Consider the following 24,615-nt stretch of genomic DNA (forward strand, 5'->3'; position numbering starts at 1 on the left):
GAAGTGGCAAACGAGATCTGGGTATCTAGCGCCAGGCATCATGGGATATAGGGGGGCCTTGAGCCAGTAAGCAACTCTCGAGCTTTTGAAGATGGCCGAGTCAGAGCCGAGGATTGGCTCTGAGCCCAACCAGCAAGAATGAAGGCGATATAGACAACTTAACATAATGTGGTTATTACATGACACAATGACTACAGATAAAACTGTACATACAAGATAATGTGGTTATTACATGACACAATGACTGCAGATAAAACTGTTCATACAAGATAATGTGGTTATTACATGCCACAATGACTGCAGATACAACTGTTCATAGAAGATAATGTGGTATTACATGACACAATGACTGTAGATAAAACTGTTCATACAAGATAATGTGGTTATTATATGACACAATGCAGATAAAACTATTCATACAATATAATGTGGTTATTACATGTCACAATGACTGCAGATAAAACTGTTCATAAGAAGAAATGGCATGGTCAGTATGTTCTTTAATGAAAAGAAAAAGTCTGGAACAAAACAAACAACTTGTTCTAAACCAGATGAAACTTCATCACGACTTAGAAAATAATCTGCCTGCATTACAATATCCAAACATGTACTACAAGTGCGCATTACAGAAATGAGACTTTACTAGCAAAAACGACAGAGCAAGACAGGCAAAATACATCATTGATGTGTAGCCTTCTCTAACAGAATTCTCCTGTTAACTAGGACACTATTATTTCATGAATGTTAACTTGGTCCTATGTAACTACATTATGGTCCAGGCTGAAAAAGGATTCTGATGATTAATCAAAATATATGTCAAAATGTTAGAAAAGAAAAGGCACATTGAGCCTAATAGAATATTCAAACCATCAAAAATCTAATCTGCTACTTCAGCAGAACTTCAAATTTATCACCAGAAACATAAGAGAACATTGCACTGTGAAAAGGAAGGATCTGATGTTGTTAATCTTCATTTATTCCTTACGTATGGGATCCGCAACCAAGCCGGCCTTTTTTCAAGCTCGCGTCAGCCACAAACCTCTCGAGCTAAGATTTTACCCATCATGCCCTTCTCCCTGTCACCTCAGATTTAGTTTGCCATGTTGCTGTTCAGCCGTGTCCAGTCATTCCTCTCCAGCTAAGTGTATTTTTTAGATAATTTTCCAGTATTTTCTTAAAGATTTGTTAATTTTTTTGACTTTATTAAGTAGTTTTTTTTTTATTCTCTACCTTTTGTACCTTTGTGGTATCTCTACTACCAATGTTGGTAGTCTTTTCTTACTACTAGTGTATAGGTGGCTAAAGTATCTAGTTTTAATTTTTTTTTTTTTTGTGTAGATATAATGTCTGAGAAGAAAGGGACTACAGGTTTTAAGAGGTGTTCTGAGTGTGGACACAAACTGTCTCACTCTGACGCACTTGTGTCTTTACTGTTTGGGTGTGCCTCATTTCTCGATGATGCCACCCTGTCAGATTTGCAAAGGGTTTTCTGCCAGGACCTAGAATGAACGTAAAAATAAACTAGTACTAAAGGGTCTCCTTAAGATCACCTTCTGCGAGGCTATTTCTGGGACACAGGATTTTTCTCCTACTTCCAATCAACTTAAAAGGTCGAAGTCCCTTCCATCGTCTCCCTCTGGAGACCCTAAGGAAGTGAGACATAAAAAGGCTAAATTGTCAGAGTCGTCGGTGCCTGTTGCTTCGGCTCAGTCTCACTTGACTCTGCCTCCGATTATGTCTGCTGACCCTTCTACACCGTTGCTTTTGGTGCAGACATCATCCTTCTTGGTACCGACTAGTTTGGTGCAGACTTCCTCGGCACCGATGGATATATCGGCGCAGTCATCTTTGGCACCGACAGAAGTCTCGGCATAGACGTCATTGGCGCCTACAGTTTTCACACAGCAGATGCCTTTGGCGACGACAGTTTTCTCGGGGCAGATGCCTTTGGCGCCGACAGTTTTCTCGGCGCAGACCCCCTTGGCACCAACAGTTTTCTCGGCACAGACCCCCCGGCATCAACAGTTTTCTCGGCACAGACCCCCCCGGCACCAACAATTACTTCGATGCAGGCTTTTTCGACACCGATGGCTTTGGTGCAGGCAACCCCCTTTTTGACATTCCTTGTCAGTGGTCACGCAAGCCCTTTTCTGGACAGGCCTGAATCACCTTCAGGATTTTAAATGAGGTCTACCAGAAGCCTTTCTGAACATGATGTGGTACGTCTTATAGACCAACTGCTTTTGGCCAGAGGAATACCTGCCCCTCCAAAAATGCATCTCCTCTCTGGAGTTGATTGCCCTTCTCCACAGACTCCTACCTATTCTCCTTTGACCAATGTGGAGACGCCGAAGCATCCCTCCTCGGGCGGACTGCCCCTACTGTCCTTGGGAAGGACATTGGCTGTTGCTCCTCGGCCACCTCTGTCGAAGACTACTACTTCCTCTAAGCCTCAGCTGTCTCAAATCGCAACCCCTGCACATCAGGCACAAGATTCTCAGGCCCCCCCCGGGAAACACCGTCTTTACAGTCTTCCCTAGAGTTTCCCACTGAGGAAGCTCACCGCAAGACTATGTGTAAAAGGAAACACATGGACTCCACGGAGGAGTCATTGACCAAAGACACAGACTACAATGATGGGGAGGAGTCCCCACGTCCACCTTCTGATGAAGTTTCCATTAGTGACATCCTCGAAATTTTAAAACAGAGAGGTGAATGGAAATCCTCTAACCCTTCCTCAGAGGAAGCTGTGTTCCTGCAGGCTTTTCGCACCTGACCCCCGACCTCCTGAGTTATCCCACCTGCCGATGAGCTTGGCAAGTTCATCATGCAGTGTGAGTGGAAGGCGCCGGACTCTGTGGAAGCCATACTTCATAGGCCAGACAAAATCCTTTCTCCCCCAGAAGAGTGCCCCCATTGGTCGAAAGGTCACCATGTAGATGCTGTGACAGTGGCAGCCGCTACAAAAAATGAACTGGCACAGGAGAGCCAGACTGTTCACCCGCCAAATAAGGAATCCTGGGTGGTGGATAGATTAGGGAAATGAGTCTTTGCGTCACTGACCTTTGCTGTTAGGTCTTTGAAATACCTGGCACATTTCACAAGGCTACAGAGAGATTTGGTGTCTGAACTCTCTGAGACCCTGGCAAGGGCAGTTTCTGATGAGGTCCGTGACAAAGTGGCCTCTCAGTTAGCAACCCTAGAATCAGTTTTCAATTCCTCAATGCGTTTGATATCCCACGCTACTGAGGGAGCGGCAAGAGCTGCGGGTGCAGTCATAGTCATGACACGCCATGCCTGGATGTGCATTTGTGATTTTGTGGACCTCTTCAAGGCTTCCTTCCTTAATGCCCCTATTGAGACCACTACTTTGTTTGTGTACAAGGTAAAAGATACACTGTACCAGATGTGATCAAGATGGTAAGACCCTATCTGCCGTTGGTGTCAGTTTACCTTCTCCTCAGCAGTTCTATTCTAGGAATCAGAAGAGTGGGAAAATGTGGCACAAAAAGTCCTAGGATCCTTTTTGTGACACTCAGGCAGTTTTTTCACCCAGAGGTGGGGGGGCTCTAACAGAAGATGCCCCTTTCGGGGAAGGGGAGGTTCACAAAACCAGGGCTCCAGAGGATCCTTCTCTGGGCAACCCTATCAGCACTCCTAGAGAGCGGCCCAATTGCTTTCCTCTGGAAGCTGTCAGGGGTCATTTTTCCTTGTATCCTTCCGCCTGGCAAACCATAACCACAGATGCTTGGGTATAAAGGATCATCACCAGAGGATATCATATTCCATTATTATTCACTCCCACCTTACCCAAAAGCTTACTCGACATGCCACTCAGTTAAAAGGAGGCCACAGCTATAGAGATTTCAAAACTGCTTCAAAAAAAGAGTCATCCAAATGGTCCCCCCAGACCAGACAGGATCAGTCTTCTCCTCAAGATTCTTTTTGGTGCCAAAAAAGACCGGGGACTGGAGACCAATTCTGGATCTCAGAACCCTAAACAAATTTGTAAAGACAGAAAAATTCTGGATGGTCACGGTTCAGTCAATTCTTCCACTTTTGGAAAAAGACGATTGGATGTGCTCCATAGATCTTCAAGACGTGTACTACCACATAAAGGTGAAAAGGCACTCAAGAAGATATCTTTGCTTCCGGGCGGGAGCCAGTCATTACCAATTCTGAGTACTGCCCTTTGGACTCTCTACAACCCACAGAGTGTTCACAAAGTGCATGGCAGTAGTCACAGCTCATCTGCGGCTTCAAGGGTTCCAGGTGTTTCCTTACTTAGACTGGCTCATTACTGCCCTAACAAGACATCTACTGGATCAGGCTTTGACTATAACTCTTGGTACTGCTCAGCAGCTCAGAATAACGGTAAACTGGAAGAAGTCACACCTTACTCTGAGTCAGTCATTAGAGTACACTGGAGTGATTCTGGACACAATGACTTGTACAGCCTCCCTACCAGATCACAGAATTCAGAGGATCAAGAAATAGGTTCAGGCAATACTGTCACAAAATCTAGCCTCAGCTCGATCCGTTCAACTGCTGGGATCGATGGCAGCCTCCATCACCATAGTTCCCCTAGCAAGGCTACACATGAGGCTGCTTCAATGGCTGCTTCTTATTCAGTGGTACCCATCCCAGCATCCCTTATCTTTTCCGATTCGAATAACCAACATTTGCAAACAGGACTTGCTCTGGTGGATGTCAAACAACCCTCACCAGTGGTCTCGCCCCTTCAACCCTCATCAGCCCAATGCCATAGTGACCACGGATGCCTCCCTGATGGAGTGGGGGGAGACTGTTTTAGGAAGGACAGTCCAAGGCACTTGGTCACAGTTGGAGGCCCATCTGCATATCAATGTCCTAGAACTGAGGGCGGTGCTACTAGCGTTACAAGCATTCCGGTCATTCCTTCTGTCAGGGACTATTGCAATTCACTCAGGCAGCATGGCAGTAGTCTGGTACATCAACAAACAAGGGGGAACCAGATCATACCCACTCTGTCGAGAGGCCATGAGAATTTGTCAATGGGCAACAGCCTCCAACTGTTTTCTGATAGCGATGCTCATTCCCAGGAACTCTAACGTGATAGCAGACAAATTGAGCAGATGCATTCTATAGCCTCACAAGTGGTCTCTCAATCCCCTTGTGGCGGCGAGAAGATTTTTGACCGCTGGGGCCAGCCTTGTTGCGATCTATTTGCATCCCTGTCCAATCAGAAGTGCAGCAACTACTTTACCCTGATCCCCCCTAGCGACACCTACCGAAAGATGCTCTAGTCCACGATTGGCCCTCGGGTCTACTATATGCCTATCCTCCAATACCCCTCATTCCCCTGTTCCTCAAGAAAGCACATCGATTGAAGAGCAAAGTGATCCTCATTCCCCATATTGGCATCAAGTTTGCTTTCCATTCCTGTGGCCTCATTTGTTAGATTGACCATGGATTCTCAAATCCAGCTCCAGAGCTGATCTCGCACCCACAGAACCTGGTTCATCCAAACCTATCCAGCCTGAAAATGACAACTTGGTTTCTCCACTTCCAATGATTGTCAGGCAGCATGACCTATCTTCTCCTGAATGTGACATTCTAATTGCCTCTCATAGGTCATCCACCAGACTACTCTACCGCAGCAAATGGAAGAGGATTTCTTTCTGGCTACAAGATAAACAAATGGACCCTTTTTCAGCCCCTGTTCTTATTGTACTAGAATATCTTTCAGACCTTTTTAAATTGGGGGTAGCAGTCTCCACAGTTCTGATCATTTGGCTGCAATTTCTAATTTTCATAACGGCTTCCACGGCTCTTCTTTAATGTCACACAGACTTTAAGACCTTCCTGAAGGGCGTAGCTCAACTAAAACCTCCATTCAGAGAACCTGTTCAACCTTGGGACTTGGCCTTAGTCCTTCAAGAGTTGACAAATTCTCCTTTTGAGCCTGCATCTACCTGTGACCTAAAGTATTTATCATGGAAAACGTTATTCTTAGTTGCTATTCCCTCTGCCAGATGTATTTCTGAATTACAAGACTGGTCTATCAAGCCGTCCTACCTCATCTTTCACAAGGACAAAGTTTCATTAAGGACCAATCCGACCTTCTTGCCTAAGGTCGTTTGTGAGTTATCTATCAATCAGACTATTGATTTGCCAGTGTTCTTCCCTAATTATTCTAACAGAGGGGAATATTGCCTGCATACCTTGGATGTACATAGACAAATTTATTTTTACCTAGACAGGACTAAATCTAATAGAAAATCTGACCAGCTGTTTTTAGCCTTTTCTGATTCCAGATTGGGTTGCCCAGTATCTAAAGTTACTTTAGCCACTTGGTTGTAAAATTGTATCACCTTCATTTATGGCAAGAATGGTATCCCTTTACCGAGCAGAGTAAAGGCCCACTCCACAAGATCAGTGTCAACTTCTGCAGCCTTCCCATGCTAGAACATCTTTGAATGACATTTGTGCAGCCGCAACCTGGACTAGGCCTCATACCTTCATTGCTTATTACAAATTGGACTTGGCTTCCACAGGCAGAGCTTCCTTTGGCTCTATGGTGCTCCAGAATGTCCTTCCATAATGCCACCCAGGGAACGAGGTAGCTGGGGACTCTGTCCCATATGCAAGGAATAAACTAAGATTAACAACATCAGATAAAGAAGTTGAGTCTTACCATAATGTTCCATCTGTGTTGTTTTATCTTTGTTTATTCATTACGGCCCACCCGCCTTCCCCCTCCAAAGGTTTCTGGTGGATTGCATTTGTCCTTATTTCCAGTTGTTAGGTCATATCTGACCAGAGGTAGCCTCGGCTTCACTTTTCCAACTTGCAAACTAGATCCGAGGTAACAGGGAGAAGCTTGAGAGGTTTGTGGCTGATGCGAGCTTGAAAAAAGGTCAGCTCGGTTCCAAGGTCGGAACCAGGTCCCATACATAATGAATAAATGAAGATAAAACAACACAGATGGAACGTTATGGTAAGACATAACTTCTTTTTATTGGAAGGCACATTGTTAAGAACTATAACACACTTACTGGCGACTCCTTTTGAGGCTGTCCATCTCCCATCATCATAAAGCAGGCAGAATCTACACGCTGCCCTACACACATCCCATACTTCTTGCTTTCGTGCTACCTTTGCTAAATCTGCCCAAAGTCTCATTCTGAAAAAAAAAAACATAATGAGTTAACTAATTCCTTACCAGACTCTTACCTGTTAATATATGGCTCTAACTTTAGTAACAGCATAAATGAGTCAATAGTCATGTTACTGACTGGAAACCAAACTAAGCAATAAATAAAGTACATTGCATTAATGGAAGTAAGATGGCAGAACATGGAAAAATACAACAGATACGAACAAAGACAACGGGATTCAAAACTAGTCAGAGATGTTTGATATTAGACTCGCAAAGTAAAAAAGGAAGCTGAGTAGTACAGCTGGAAATAGTAAGACTGAGGCAGCATAGTGTATTTCACCTGGCTAATTTCTTTCTCCTGTTCTTCACATCTCTCTTCTAGTGCACCTCTTGTCTGCACTTTTAAGCAGGTAATGCTTATACCCCATGTTTTTGATCAGATTTTATGTCCGATAGATTTTTTTTAATAAATAAAAATGCTGGCAGGCAGTGTTTCACAGGCACAAATCACTCAGGTGATGATAAACCAAAGGTGTATTTAATGATAAAAATCCACAAGAAAAACAAATAAAATGTGAGCGCTTTCGTTAAACAAGTGTTAACTTCATCAGACACCATTAAAATGTAAGACAGCCATTTATATAAATAAAAAAATATAAGTTTGTGAACTAGATCTGTATAATTTAAATAAGAACAAATACAGGCCAGCTCAAACACTTCACAACATGAACCAAAGTGAACATGATTGTTTATTGGAACTGCAAGAACATGATGTCAGGGTTATGAAACCTGACAAAGGGGGAGGGGGTGTAATCATGGACTCTTCCACATACAGTGACAAAATGTTGGCTATGTTAGACACAGGAAATTACACGGAAGTGTCCCTTAATGAATTAAATGCAGCATATAGGAAAATCTACAGCCAACTCACTGACATATTACTAGAAAGAAGAATCGACCTTTCCTTACATAACTATCTTAACATCATTACCTCAAGGATACCAGTGTTTTTTGGTATTCCCAAGATCCACAAGAACCTATCAGAGCCACCTAAGAGGCCCTTAGTGGACGGAAGACACTCCATTACCACTGCTTGCGCCCAATGTTTAGACCATGAGCTGAAGAAAATATTGCGTAATGAAAGCCAAATTTGTAAAAACTCCTGGGCTTTTTTAGAACAAGTGAACAAAACCAGGTATGATGTAAAAGACCTGTACATGGTCATCCCACAAGAAATTGGTCTCGAGTGGGTAGGTGACCTACTGCTGTTACACAGAGTTAACCAGGAGAAAATTAATCTAATTTTGGAATTATTATAAATGGTTTTAAGAAATAACTATTTCTCCTTTAATGGCAGGTACTTTTTGCAGACCATAGGAGTGGCAATGGGTTCAGCTTGTGGTGGGGCATTCGCGAATATGGTAATGGCATACTGGGAAATAAATTATGTATTTCAGTCTCAGTACTATTCTAAGGTCAAAATGTATTATAGATACCAAGATGATATCAGCTTGATATAGAATGGGTCACTGGTTGTTTTGGAAGAGTTTTTGAGATACCTTAATACCACCACTACATTCCTGCAGTTCACTTGGGTGATTAACCTGGATTATATGAATTACCTTGATGTCCACTTATACAGACACAAACATAATGAAAAGTATGTTACTAGGGTCCACAGGAAAGAGACCTACTCAAACTCTCCTGCATTACACTAGCTCCCACCCCAAACATCAAAAGAGGTTGGTAGTTCATAGGTTGTTACTGGGCTATCTGCTCGAAGGCATATATTAGCCCAGCCACGTTGTCCGGTATTCACTGCCCCTTTAGTAGTTCCCTAGACCCTTGTACTAGCAGCTAGTACCCTTGGCCCCTATCTAGTAGTGCTGTTGGTGTGATCCCCAGTGTGAACTTTCTGTTACCCATCCACTCATCAAGGTTCCTCTTGAAGAGTGATAGTGAGGGGCTCTGTCTTATGTAGATCGGGACCCTGTTCCATAGTAAGGGAAGTCTCTGAGGAGGAAATCTATCCCTCCAGCATGTTCTATTCATTGTTGTGTTGAGGTTTATATCCCTAGAGCGTGTAGTTAAAGGGCAATTAGTTCGAGCATGATCTCCAGAGAAAAAGATTTTCTTACTGAATGCGACAACTTAAAAACTATGTTCTTGAGAAGGGAGTACCCAGCAGACTTGCCCAATCAGCTTATGCAGGAAGTGACAGGTAAAAGAAGAGTAGGGCATTTTAAGCCCATAGTTGGGGAAAACACACTAGACAACAGCCCCTCTGAAGTTGAAGAGGGGAGACCCGAGTTGGAAAAAAGTTATTTTTGTAGATCTATGGTGCTTACATTCAACTCTGACTCATACCACTTGATGTCCATTTTTTATAAGAACTGCGACACTTTAATGGATGACTTGTACATCAGGGCACAGATAGGAGAAAGACCTATAGTGACATACAAAAGGGGCTCAAACTTAAAAGACCTTCTTAGGAAAGGTTCTAACTACACTAGAACAGAACGTGTAGGGATGTACAAATGTGAGTCTTGTAACTGGTGCCACAAGGTGAAATCAGGCAGCAAATTTACAGTGAATTGTATAGACCATTATGTAAAAGGTAAATATAACTGTCACTCCAAGGCGGTGGTCTTCATGGCTATATGTGACCAATGCCTAGCATTTTATGTAGGCAAAACAGAAAGGAAATTTAATGCCAGAATTTATGAACATAGCTATGCCATAAGGAAGAATAATATTAATAATGCTTTAGCGAGGCATATTCAGGACAATACTGGCCACAATTTCACATTTAAGGCAATAGGACCATGTAGACATCAGTGACAAAAAGCCTTGGGGACTTCAGCTAGAGTTAAAGGAGTTAAGGTGGCAAATCTTACTACAGGCAGATGGCCGGGGATAATTGACAGGACATCCATCTCTCCTGTATTGAAATTAAAAGCCCTAGAAAGGAACAAAATATCTCAAAACATTTGTTAAGCACAAGCACTTTTGTATGTATTTGGCTTTGGTAAACATTTTAGCATTATGTGAATATTTAACATGAGATTTTAAAAATGACTTTGGTTTTAGTTTTATCCTATTTAGAATCATTCATGACACAAGTATGAGACTAATAATTTATGTTTTAATTACAAGTTTTAGTTGTATTTAAGATGCAACTGTAACACAGTCAAGGGGTTAATTAATGTTCTGTCTCAGTGTTGCTTAGCTAGCTGCCTCTCTTTGCTTACCCAATCAGAGTGTTTTTTATATGTATATAAATGGTTGTCTTGCATTTTAATGGTGTCTGATGAAGTTAAACACTTGTTTAACGAAGGCGCTCACATTTTATTTGTTTTTCTTGTGGATTTTTATCATTAAATACACCTTTGGTTTATCATCACCTGAGTGATTTGTGCCTGTGAAACTCTGCCTGCCAGCATTTTTATTTATTTACTTTTGTTGCTTCTGTTTTTTTGTGATAGATTTTTTTTTTATTATTCCAGCTATTAATATCTCTGTATTATGTTCTACTACATGTTTTCACAATTATTTGTGTCTTTAGTTATTTTATTTGCATTGTTGTTAATATTTGTGTCGTGACTATTTTGTTTTTCATAACTAAATGGTTTCTGTACTGGAACTTTTCTCCCCAGGTCTCCGCTGAAAACGGGCTACACACTCCAGTTGGACAGTACCTGTTTAGCAGATGTAAATAAATAAATTGTGCAGAATTCTCACTACAGGAAACAAACACATTTGAACCAAGAAATATGTTCAGCATTCTTTGTACTGTCTAGACTCACTACAACATTCAGGTGAAACATGTCATCTGTAACGAAATACATTTCTGCTTTATTCTATTCTTTTGCATTAACAACATATACATGTTGGGGAAAGGACTTGCTTCAGCTTACGCACATCTTTGTGAAATTATTTCTATCTCAAAATGGCTTACATATTTGATCAAATGCTTTCCAACCTGATTTCTCACTTCTGTACATCATGTGGATGCAACTATATTTCTGAGTCAAAAAACAAATATAATAAGGTGTTGGAGTGAACAAACGCTGCAAATATATACAAACATCCAATATAAAATCAAAATGATATCGTCCACAGCAAATAAGTTTATTCAAGAACAGGAACAGTGATAAGCGCTTTCACCCTAACAGAGCTTCCTCAGACCATATCACTATTTTGATCAACAGACTTTATTTTATACATTTTAATTCCTAAGCCAACCTTTTTAGTTGTAAACTTGAGATTACAGTTGATATGCAGAGATATATTTGTAACTTGTTGCCAGGTGTGGGTTTGTCAACATTCTGCCTCGGGTGTCATCATTCTTGACACCCACTATTTCATGCTGTATCAGTGAAAACAGACATTTTGCAAACTCCCATTCTGCAGCTCTGTGTTTAAGCTCAATCACACAAACATTTATGGACCCCTGAACCCTTACTAAGGACTTGGATGGCACTGTAGCAGTGTTGTCGTCTCACAGCAAGTGGTTCTCCAGTTCGATTCTTGGCAGGGGTGCCTTCTGCGTGGAGTCTGCATGTCACCCCTGCGTTTGTGTGGGTTTTCTCTGAGTGCTCCGGTTTCCTACCACATTACAAAGACATGCGTCTGGAACATTTCTCCCCGGGCCTCTGCTGAAAACTGGCTTCGTTCAAAGTCAGACTTTCCTGGTAAATAAATGTTAAATAAAATAATAAATAAAATAAAATATTAGCGTATTAAGGATCCTACATAATCCCGAATGCAAGTACAACGTTCTGGTTTGTCCTTGTTGGAAGTGAAGAATCTTAGGAGGTCCACCACAGGGGCGATGCAGAAGGGGTACTACTAAGCTCTCCCATGAATCCAGTCAACGTTAATCCCTAGTGCTGAGAAGCACACTGCCCTGACATAGAATGATGTCAAACTTTACTGTCTTCAACAACTGACTATTAAAATGATGCCATTTGGAGAGAACCAGTGTTAATGTTTCCTCCACTTCGTTAAGATACTTACCGTCGGACATCAGAATTGTCTACTTTATACAGTTTATTTTTTCAGTAATGTACTGATTTTTGGGTTTTACACTAATCATTTTATTTGGACTGTTTTGTAACACCTTGTAAAAAAAAAAAATTATTCCTCTAGTAGGAAAAGTTAATATTTTACTTTCAGTTTTTGATTCTCAATAGAAACTAATGCTTAAGAGATACAGTTCTTTAAATGTATGCTGAAAGTACAATCACATAACAAAGATTGCTTAAAATTACTGTGAGGGACCATAATTCGGAAAATTACAACATAGTTATTCTTTCCAAAGTTTGAAAATGTCTACTAATAAAGTTCCTTGAAAGTTTCATTTTATAGGTGTGAATATGCACAAGCCCCTCCTGTGCTCCTGTTCACAACCTGCTTATATATGTACATATAAATTCCACGATGACAAAAGTATGGGAAAAGGACAAAACACCACTCCCCATTGTGTAGCAATCTGCAAAGCAAATGCCAGCATATTGCGACGAACCAGCATTTCAATACAAAAGCTTCCTTGTAAAATGTACCATGTAATGACCATGAAACAAAACACAAACTATGGAATGTGCTGCCTTGTTGAACAGCACTTCAGTCAACATCCGTTTAAGCGACACAATCTGCTCAACTTAACAGATGGTTGATACCTGCCGGCAAAAGTTGTAGATCAGTTGATTCTGAGGGTTGGGGGGTTTGCCCTTTCCTCAAGAACTGTGCGATTTTAGAGTTAGAATATATAACAAGTGGTGGGGCAGCCCCCCACCACCACAAGGCATGAAGGGTGCTTTCCCTCTGCAAATAAAGTTATATTTTTAATTATGTTTTAAGGTTTTTAAATGTGCCGAGCCTGATGCTCAGCACATGTGTAATACCGTATCAAAGTGCATAATGTTGATCATTTGATGTTGACATTAACAGCGATATTAGTGCTGTTCGATAAACATAAATAAATCCATATATATATAATACACACGTATGTCTGTGTATATATACATAAATAATACATCTGTAAACACACACACACATATATATATATATATATATATATATGTGTGTGTGTGTATGGATATATACATATATACCTATGCATGCACATATAATGCGGACAGATTTAGTTTTGTACATGTGTGTTGCTGCACGTGTGGTGTGTCAGAGAACCTTGTGTAGGACTAAGGACTGAGGATAGTGAGCCGAGTGAGATATCCTGGGGCAGCTTCACATCACTACTATGAAACTATTTAACCTTTTTATTCTTCGACCATTGCACCTGCCTAGTAATGCCCCATGGGTAGGATGTGCAATTAGTGACAGCTCTGTACAAGTAGTCTACATGATAATCTGACATCAGCAGGAGCTCCACCCAACCAGAAGTAGTACCATAAAGTTGTTTCCCTGGTCTCCAGGAGGGAAATACATTGTGTAGGTATATCTCAAGCACATGCCCCTCCATCTTTTTCCCCATGGATGGGCACTCCCTTCCTCCCTGCCTGTGCTGTCAGGTACCCGTGATCCTATTAGATTTCAGGCTGTCTAGTTGGCAGTCAAAGCCTTATCCCTGCATGCCACAAGCACAGGCTACGTCTTCCCTGCTCTTTGATTTATTTCTCTTTCTAACTATTCAATTAACATTTCTGCACTGCTACTGCTAACACTCAGTTAGCAAAACAAGAGAGACAGTGTTGTCTTATCAAGGATATCACAGCTGCAATCAAGATGCTATCCAGTTCAGGTAAGGACAAAAACACTAGCTATTACGATCATTCAGTCTGACGTTAACAAAATGACCGTCTCTAATATACAAACTAATAAATGCTAAGCATTTAAAAGGAAATAATAATGGTAGATTTTACACAAAGCTACAAACAAAAAAATAAACTCATCATTAAGCTTAAGAAAGCTCTTCCCACACCCCACTGTAGGGGGGATATTCCCCGCTCCTACAACTTCTACAATGTAATGTTAAGGTTGCATAACAGAAAAACAGTGGGGAAAAAACAGCATTCATTGCAAAATGGCAAAATAAAAAGCCAGTGGATGACATGTATTTCAATGAAATACATATAATGCACGTGCACGTGTGTGTTTAATATACACCACACACCCACCCCTACACATTGTCACGCATTATTACATCATCTGTAATATACACCACACACCCACCCCTACACATTGTCATGCATTATTACATCATCTGTAATATACACCACACACCCACCCCTACACATTGTCATGCATTATTACATCATCTGTAATATACACCACACACCACCCCTACACATTGTCATGCATTATTACATCATCTGTAATATACACCACACACCACCCTACACATTGTCATGCATTATTACATCATCTGTAATATACACCACACACCCACCCTACACATTGTCATGCATTATTACATCATCTGTAATATACACCACACACCCACCCTACACATTGTCACGCATTATTACATCTGTAATATACACCACACACCCACCCCTACACATTGTCATGCATTATTACATCATCTGTAATATACACCACACACCCACCCCTACACATTGTCACGCATTATTACATCATCTGTAATATACACCACACACCCACCTACACATTGTCATGCATTATTACATCATCTGTAATATACACCACACACCCACCCTACACATTGTCATGCATTATTACATCATCTGTAATATACACCACACACCACCCCTACACATTGTCATGCATTATTACATCATCTGTAATATACACCACACACCCACCCCTACACATTGTCACGCATTATTACATCATCTGTAATATACACCACACACCCACCCCTACACATTGTCATGCATTATTACATCATCTGTAATATACACCACACACCCACCCTACACATTGTCATGCATTATTACATCATCTGTAATATACACCACACACCCACCCCTACACATTGTCATGCATTATTACATCATCTGTAATATACACCACACACCCACCCCTACACATTGTCATGCATTATTACATCATCTGTAATATACACCACACACCCACCCCTACACATTGTCATGCATTATTACATCATCTGTAATATACACCACACACCCACCCCTACACATTGTCACGCATTATTACATCATCTGTAATATACACCACACACCCACCCCTACACATTGTCATGCATTATTACATCATCTGTAATATACACCACACACCCACCCCTACACATTGTCATGCATTATTACATCTGTAATATACACCACACACCCACCCCTACACATTGTCATGCATTATTACATCATCTGCACTTGTTCAAAAGTTCAGTGTGAACTGCTCACCTGACCTGTGTATGTTTGACAATTGCACAGCAAAAGAATGAAGTGCATCTCTTTGGAATGCAGCAGTGTAAGTGAATCGTGTAAGTCAATCAGTTTGTTTCTCTTATTTACAATGCTATCTTGCAGTGCAGTGGATGTATTTTTTGAGACTGGCCTACAGTTGGGTAAGAGAAATTGTTCTTTACTCCATTGTTGTGCAATTTAGAAAACAAATTTAGTGCATTGGAATATGGGGCAAGGGATCACCGAAAATGTTGGTTTTGTGCTGTACTTATTTATCTATTTCCATGGTACTCAATGAGTTAAGTTGAACCCACTGGAGTCTATGTTATTCTGTTTGATGATACGGTTCTTGATAGAAGCTGTGTTCAAAGTACATGACATAAACCATATATAGTACATGATACATGCAACATAATTAATCTACAAAAGATCGTAGCACAGCCCATCAAAAAATGATCAGCACGCACGCTGCCAACACTCATATTTTGACTACTAAATCTAGACACAAGACCACAAAAATATTTTCTACAGGCTATGGATATATATCAACTCTGAAATGACAAAATAGTGGGGAAAGGTTATATATCCCAACCCATCTGTTAGAGTGACCTCACAATGGCATGAATGACCAGCTAATCTGTCCACCAAATTGAGCCAACAGTTCAACTGCCAAACAAAGGCACAACTATCTTGGAGGAACCCATACACACATACATATATTTCAATCTCTCTCTTGCTCTATGTATGTGTGTGTGGGTGGTAGCACTCCATAAGCTTGAACATTCATAATATCAAACATCTGTAATGCCTATGGGAGTGATTGAATAATTATATGATCTTTTCTGCTGGCATTACTTTGTGGAAGGTCACAGAAAAACAGGAAGTGAAAAAATTGACTTGGCTCTGCTGTTGTGCAATCTCTGAGTTGGTATAAATAGAGGGTGGGGGCTGTAGAAAGGCTTGCCACCATGCAAAAATATGAGCCGTTTTATTTATTGAATTTCGATAGTTTGAGATTAATGTTCTGACGTTCGATCTTCCATTGCTTAGATATTTTGAAATACATCTATAGACACATGATTACATGTCAAAACATCAAAAGAATGTTGATCTCAACAGATCAAAATGTACAACACTGAAAGAAAAAAACACAACACAAACTACAAATTATATATTCCAAATCAGAGATTGAACAGCAGTAAAGAAAGGGCAAATTCCACTCCCCACAGTACCACAACGTTGCACACAAATGCCGGCTTCAGTCTTTTAACATTCAATATTCTGAATGTTTCACCAAACTACGTCCACCCGTACACACCCACACAGACAGACACACATTACATATATATATATATATATATATATATATATATATATATATATATGTGTGTGTGTGTGTGTGTGTGTATAAATGATAGGTATAACACTATCACTCCAGACAGACACTTTAAACTCTACCCTAAATGTATACATGCTTTGTATTGCCAAACTTTAACAACTAAAAACCAAAAATATATTTATTTATAAAATGGCATGTTATGTCAATGCCAACACTCAAGTGGAAAAACCCTAACAATAATTGCAAGATGACCAAAAAGAGCACAACGCTATGGTACACAGAAAAGGTTTATTGACACAAAAACCACAGGTTAAGCACTTTCATCAAATAGTATGACTTCCTCAGAAATAATTACAAGATGGTGTAACCAGTATAGGTTTGCTTATAAGCCCTTAAACAGGATGCCTTAGTATTCAAGCAAATTAAAGTAAAAATTTCAGAAAAACATGCCAAACAATCTCAGATTTCACCTCCCCTACATAATGTACTAAATGTAGCCCTGTATTGCCTATGATGTAAATATCTAGAAACCTCTGCAATACTTGATGTTAAGTAAAGGATGGGTGCAGGATTTCTCTTCAGTAACAGAAATGCAGTCAGAGTCCAAAACCTGTGAACTGAGTTTTGATAACTTCAGAACTAACATTATCTGCATGTATTTGTAAACAAACTCAAAGCACGTACAATACAATCTATTGTTGAGAATCGTGAAATATGTTCCAAAGAATTTTCCTAGAAAATGAGAAGTTGTTTAAAGTATAACTTCACCAGAAGGTCTCACACTTCCCTACACTGCTATCAGATTTGCTCTGTACTCAGCCATGCAATTATCTAGAGGTATATAATTATATGTTCTGGCTGACAGACAGTAGAAATCAAAATCAGATTTGCTTTTTTATTTGTATAATATTAGAATTAAAATTATATTTATATCTCAAAAAGTAGTACTTTCAGTAAATTTAAATATAACAAAGACATTTTGACAGCTGACAAATGCAAAATGATATACACCCATTCAAGGTGTAGCTGCAACCATAATGTGTATGAGTGTATATATTTATGTATGTATGTATGTATGTGTGTGTGTGTGTGTATATATATATATATATATATATATATATATATATATATATATATATATTTTATTTATTTTACATTTGTTGACCGGGCTAGTCTAACTGGATACATGTCCATATTCAGTAGAGGCCTGGGGAGAAAAGCTCAAGCATAAGAATAACAATATAACAAAAGCAAATAGGTAAAATAGAGTAATAAAGCAACAGTACCATAGTAACATAGGTAAAATGAGAAAAGCACATGGACTAACAAACAGTGACTAGAAAACATTTAGGCAAAAGCTAGACCAGACATAAACAAGCAAATGCACTAGAAAGCACCAGGGCAATTGCAAAAGAACAAAGTTCCCAAATCCTATCAAATTACTAAGAATAAAACAAGAGGAGAGAAATAAGTTTTGGAGGCAAGAGGGAGGGCTAGGGTTGAAATAGGAGTGAAATACAGGTTTCAGTCTGGGTTAGCACAAGGACAGAGCCACTTAGTTTTTAGATGTTCTTTTGTTTGGTTTTTGAATTGAGAAGCAGATGCTAGTGTAGATAGTTCAGGAGGGAGCTGATTCCATTTTTTTCCTATAGTGTTTGAGAAAAGAGAGTCACCAGCCTTGTTGTTTGATTTAGTTAAGGAAACAAGTAGTTTATTTGCAGAACGTAGTGTAGCCAGGTTTTTATATGGAGAGATCAGATTAGAGAGGATGGGGGAATTGTTTGGGTGGTATAAGATCTTTTGTGTCATAAGTAACTGTTGACAGAGTATATGGTTCTGTAATTCTAACCATCCTAGTTGTTTAAGGTTAAGGCAGTGGTGTGTTTTAAAGGAGAGCATGTGATGAATCTAGCAATACTATTATAGCAGGAAGATAGTTTGGAGATGTTGTTTTTTGAAAGGTTGGTATATATAGCAGAGGCATAGAAAAGGGTAGAAATGACGTGAGTTTGTGCGATAGTTTACCTGGCTGAGGGTGTAAGGAAGGGTTTGATTCTGTAGAGGGTACCAAGTTTTCTGTTAACAGTCTTTATGGTGGAGTTAATATGGTCATCAAAGTTAAGATGATTGTGACACCTAGTAAGCAGGTGGCAGTATCTGGTGCTATATTAGTAGCATTATTGGAGGTTATAGAGAAGAATGGAGTGGGTGACTTATGAGTTGGTGTAAAAAGTAGTAGTTTTGTTTTCTTTGGATTCAGGAGAAGACGATGTTGCATGAACCAGTTATCTACTTCTTGGAATACAGTTTGGGTTAGAGATTGGAGTGAGGGTATATTATTGGTAGTACAGATTAAGGTAGAGTCATCAGCATATTGAATGCAAGTGGCATGGGGTATGTTCAAGTGGAGATAGTTAATAAATATGGAAAAAAGAAGTGAACCTAAGATTGAGCCTTGAGGGACTCCAATATTAACGGGAAGTAAGGAAGACAAATTGTTATCCCAGAGTACAGCTTGCTGTCTATTTTGAAGATAACATCTGAACCATTGTAATGCTTGTAGGTCGAGAGAAAGGTGCTTTAGTTTTTCAAGAAGTAGGGTATGATTAACCATATCAAAGGCTTTTGACAGGTCTAAGAATAGTAAAAGGGGAATGCTTGTATAGTGTCAGGGGGAGAAAGGTAGTACTTATGTTAAATTTCGTTGCAATTTTTGAAGGTAAGCGGCTAATGGGAGAGTAAGGCAATAGGTTGGTAGTTTTTTTTCCCCTGGTCTCCAGGAGGAAATACATTGTGTAGGTATATCTCAAGCACATGCCCCTCCATCTTTTTCCCCATGGATGGGCACTCCTTCCTCCTGCCTGTGCTGTCAGGTACCCGTGATCCTATTAGATTTCAGGCTGTCTAGTTGGCAGTCAAAGCCTTATCCCTGCATGCCACAAGCACAGGCTACGCCTTCCTGCTCTTTGATTTATTTCTCTTTCTAACTATTCAATTAACATTTCACTGCTACTGCTAACACTCAGTTAGCAAAACAAGAGAGACAGTGTTGTCTTATCAAGGATATCACAGCTGCAATCAAGATGCTATCCAGTTCAGGTAAGGACAAAAACACTAGCTATTACGATCATTCAGTCTGACGTTAACAAAATGACCGTCTCCAATATACAAACTAATAAATGCTAAGCATTTAAAAGGAAATAATAATGGTAGATTTTACACAAAGCTACAAACAAAAAAATAAACTCATCATTAAGCTTAAGAAAGCTCTTCCCACACCCCACTGTAGGGGGGATATTCCCCGCTCCTACAACTTCTACAATGTAATGTTAAGGTTGCATAACAGAAAAACAGTGGGGAAAAAACAGCATTCATTGCAAAATGGCAAAAGCCAGTGGATGACATGTATTTCAATGAAATACATATAATGCACGTGCACGTGTGTGTTTAATATACACCACACACCCACCCCTACACATTGTCACGCATTATTACATCATCTGTAATATACACCACACACCCACCCCTACATTGTCATGCATTATTACATCATCTGTAATATACACCACACACCCACCTACACATTGTCATGCATTATTACATCATCTGTAATATACACCACACCCACCCTACACATTGTCATGCATTATTACATCATCTGTAATATACACCACACACACACCTACACATTGTCATGCATTATTACATCATCTGTAATATACACCACACACCCACCCCTACACATTGTCATGCATTATTACATCATCTGTAATATACACCACACACCCACCCCTACACATTGTCACGCATTATTACATCATCTGTAATATACACCACACACCCACCCCTACACATTGTCATGCATTATTACATCATCTGTAATATACACCACACACCCACCCTACACATTGTCACGCATTATTACATCATCTGTAATATACACCACACACCCACCCCTACACATTGTCATGCATTATTACATCATCTGTAATATACACCACACACCCACCCTACACATTGTCATGCATTATTACATCATCTGTAATATACACCACACCCACCCTACACATTGTCATGCATTATTACATCATCTGTAATATACACCACACACCCACCCCTACACATTGTCACGCATTATTACATCATCTGTAATATACACCACACACCCACCCCTACACATTGTCATGCATTATTACATCATCTGTAATATACACCACACACCCACCCCTACACATTGTCATGCATTATTACATCATCTGTAATATACACCACACACCCACCTACACATTGTCACGCATTATTACATCATCTGTAATATACACCACACACCCACCACTACACATTGTCATGCATTATTACATCATCTGTAATATACACCACACACCCACCCCTACACATTGTCATGCATTATTACATCATCTGTAATATACACCACACACCCACCCCTACACATTGTCACGCATTATTACATCATCTGTAATATACACCACACACCCACCCCTACACATTGTCATGCATTATTACATCATCTGTAATATACACCACACACCCACCCCTACACATTGTCATGCATTATTACATCTGTAATATACACCACACACCCACCCCTACACATTGTCATGCATTATTACATCATCTGCACTTGTTCAAAAGTTCAGTGTGAACTGCTCACCTGACCTGTGCATGTTTGACAATTGCACAGCAAAAGAATGAAGTGCATCTCTTTGGAATGCAGCAGTGTAAGTGAATCGTGTAAGTCAATCAGTTTGTTTCTCTTATTTACAATGCTATCTTGCAGTGCAGTGGATGTATTTTTTGAGACTGGCCTACAGTTGGGTAAGAGAAATTGTTCTTTACTCCATTGTTGTGCAATTTAGAAAACAAATTTAGTGCATTGGAATATGGGGGGGGGCAACGGGGATCGCCGAAAAATGTTGGTTTTGTGCTGTACTTATTTATCTATTTCCATGGTACTCAATGAGTTAAGTTGAACCCACTGGAGTCTATGTTATTCTGTTTGATGATACGGTTCTTGATAGAAGCTGTGTTCAAAGTACATGACATAAACCATATATAGTACATGATACATGCAAGATAATTAATCTACAAAAGATCGTAGCACAGCCCATCAAAAAATGATCAGCACGCACGCTGCCAACACTCATATTTTGACTACTAAATCTGGAGCACAAGACCACAAAAATATTTTCTACAGGCTATGGATATATATCAACTCTGAAATGACAAAATAGTGGGGAAAGGTTATATATCCCAACCCATCTGTTAGAGTGACCTCACAATGGCATGAATGACCAGCTAATCTGTCCACCAAATTGAGCCAACAGTTCAACTGCCAAACAAAGGCACAACTATCTTGGAGGAACCCATACACACATACATATATTTCAATCTCTCTCTTGCTCTATGTATGTGTGTGTGGGTGGTAGCACTCCATAAGCTTGAACATTCATAATATCAAACATCTGTAATGCCTATGGGAGTGATTGAATAATTATATGATCTTTTCTGCTGGCATTACTTTGTGGAAGGTCACAGAAAAACAGGAAGTGAAAAAATTGACTTGGCTCTGCTGTTGTGCAATCTCTGAGTTGGTATAAATAGAGGGTGGGGGCTGTAGAAAGGCTTGCCACCATGCAAAAATATGAGCCGTTTTATTTATTGAATTTCGATAGTTTGAGATTAATGTTCTGACGTTCGATCTTCCATTGCTTAGATATTTTGAAATACATCTATAGACACATGATTACATGTCAAAACATCAAAAGAATGTTGATCTCAACAGATCAAAATGTACAACACTGAAAGAAAAAAACACAACACAAACTACAAATTATATATTCCAAATCAGAGATTGAACAGCAGTAAAGAAAGGGCAAATTCCACTCCCCACAGTACCACAACGTTGCACACAAATGCCGGCTTCAGTCTTTTAACATTCAATATTCTGAATGTTTCACCAAACTACGTCCACCCGTACACACCCACACAGACAGACACACAACATTACATATATATATATATATATATATATATATATATATATATATATGTGTGTGTGTGTGTGTATAAATGATAGGTATAACACTATCACTCCAGACAGACACTTTAAACTCTACCCTAAATGTATACATGCTTTGTATTGCCAAACTTTAAGAAGTAAAAAGCAGAAATATATTTATTTATAAAAATGGCATGTTATGTCAATGCCAACACTCAAGTGGAAAAAACCCTAACAATAATTGCAAGATGACCAAAAAGAGCACAACGTTGCGGGTCCACAGAAAAGGTTTATTGACACAAAAACCACAGGTTAAGCACTTTCATCAAATAGTATGACTTCCTCAGAAATAATTACAAGATGGTGTAACCAGTATAGGTTTGCTTATAAGCCCTTAAACAGGATGCCTTAGTATTCAAGCAAATTAAAGTAAAAATTTCAGAAAAACATGCCAAACAATCTCAGATTTCACCTCCCCTACATACGTACTAAATGTAGCCCTGTATTGCCTATGATGTAAATATCTAGAAACCTCTGCAATACTTGATGTTAAGTAAAGGATGGGTGCAGGATTTCTCTTCAGTAACAGAAATGCAGTCAGAGTCCAAAACCTGTGAACTGAGTTTTGATAACTTCAGAACTAACATTATCTGCATGTATTTGTAAACAAACTCAAAGCACGTACAATACAATCTATTGTTGAGAATCGTGAAATATGTTCCAAAGAATTTTCCTAGAAAATGAGAAGTTGTTTAAAGTATAACTTCACCAGAAGGCCTCACACTTCCCTACACTGCTATCAGATTGCTCTGTACTCAGCCATGCAATTATCTAGAGGTATATAATTATATGTTCTGGCTGACAGACAGTAGAAATCAAAATCAGATTTGCTTTTTTATTTGTATAATATTAGAATTAAAATTATATTTATATCTCAAAAAGTAGTACTTTCAGTAAATTTAAATATAACAAAGACATTTTGACAGCTGACAAATGCAAAATGATATACACCCATTCAAGGTGTAGCTGCAACCATAATGTGTATGAGTGTATATATTTATGTATGTATGTATGTATGTGTGTGTGTGTGTGTATATATATATATATATATATATATATATATATATATATATATATATATTTTATTTATTTTACATTTGTTGACCGGGCTAGTCTAACTGGATACATGTCCATTTTCAGTAGAGGCCTGGGGAGAAAAGCTCCAAGCATAAGAATAACAATATAACAAAAGCAAATAGGTAAAATAGAGTAATAAAGCAACAGTACCATAGTAACATAGGTAAAATGAGAAAAGCACATGGACTAACAAACAGTGACTAGAAAACATTTAGGCAAAAGCTAGACCAGACATAAACAAGCAAATGCACTAGAAAGCACCAGGGCAATTGCAAAAAGAACAAAGTTCCCAAATCCTATCAAATTACTAAGAATAAAACAAGAGGAGAGAAATAAGTTTTGGAGGCAAGAGGGAGGGCTAGGGTTGAAATAGGAGTGAAATACAGGTTTCAGTCTGGGTTAGCACAAGGACAGAGCCACTTAGTTTTTAGATGTTCTTTTGTTTGTTTGTTTGAATTGAGAAGCAGATGCTAGTGTAGATAGTTCAGGAGGGAGCTGATTCCATTTTTTTCCTATAGTGTTTGAGAAAAGAGAGTCACCAGCCTTGTTGTTTGATTTAGTTAAGGAAACAAGTAGTTTATTTGCAGAACGTAGTGTAGCCAGGTTTTTATATGGAGAGATCAGATTAGAG

At 39.4% G+C, this 24,615-nt stretch overlaps 1 protein-coding gene across 1 annotated transcript in view; it reads right to left on the bottom strand.

Annotated features, from left to right (window-relative positions):
- Positions 1-24,615, bottom strand: part of CFAP46 (cilia and flagella associated protein 46) — a 3,596,153-nt gene that overhangs the window by 2,675,254 nt on the left and 896,284 nt on the right. The window contains exon 18 of the mRNA XM_044056880.1: positions 7,038-7,165. Within this exon, the coding sequence (XP_043912815.1) occupies positions 7,038-7,165 (128 nt within the window). The remainder of the gene's footprint in view (positions 1-7,037; positions 7,166-24,615) is intronic.

This window comes from Protopterus annectens, chromosome 14.part0, assembly GCF_019279795.1.
Source record: "Protopterus annectens isolate FY-2018-M chromosome 14.part0, PAN1.0, whole genome shotgun sequence".
Taxonomy (NCBI): domain Eukaryota; kingdom Metazoa; phylum Chordata; order Ceratodontiformes; family Protopteridae; genus Protopterus; species Protopterus annectens.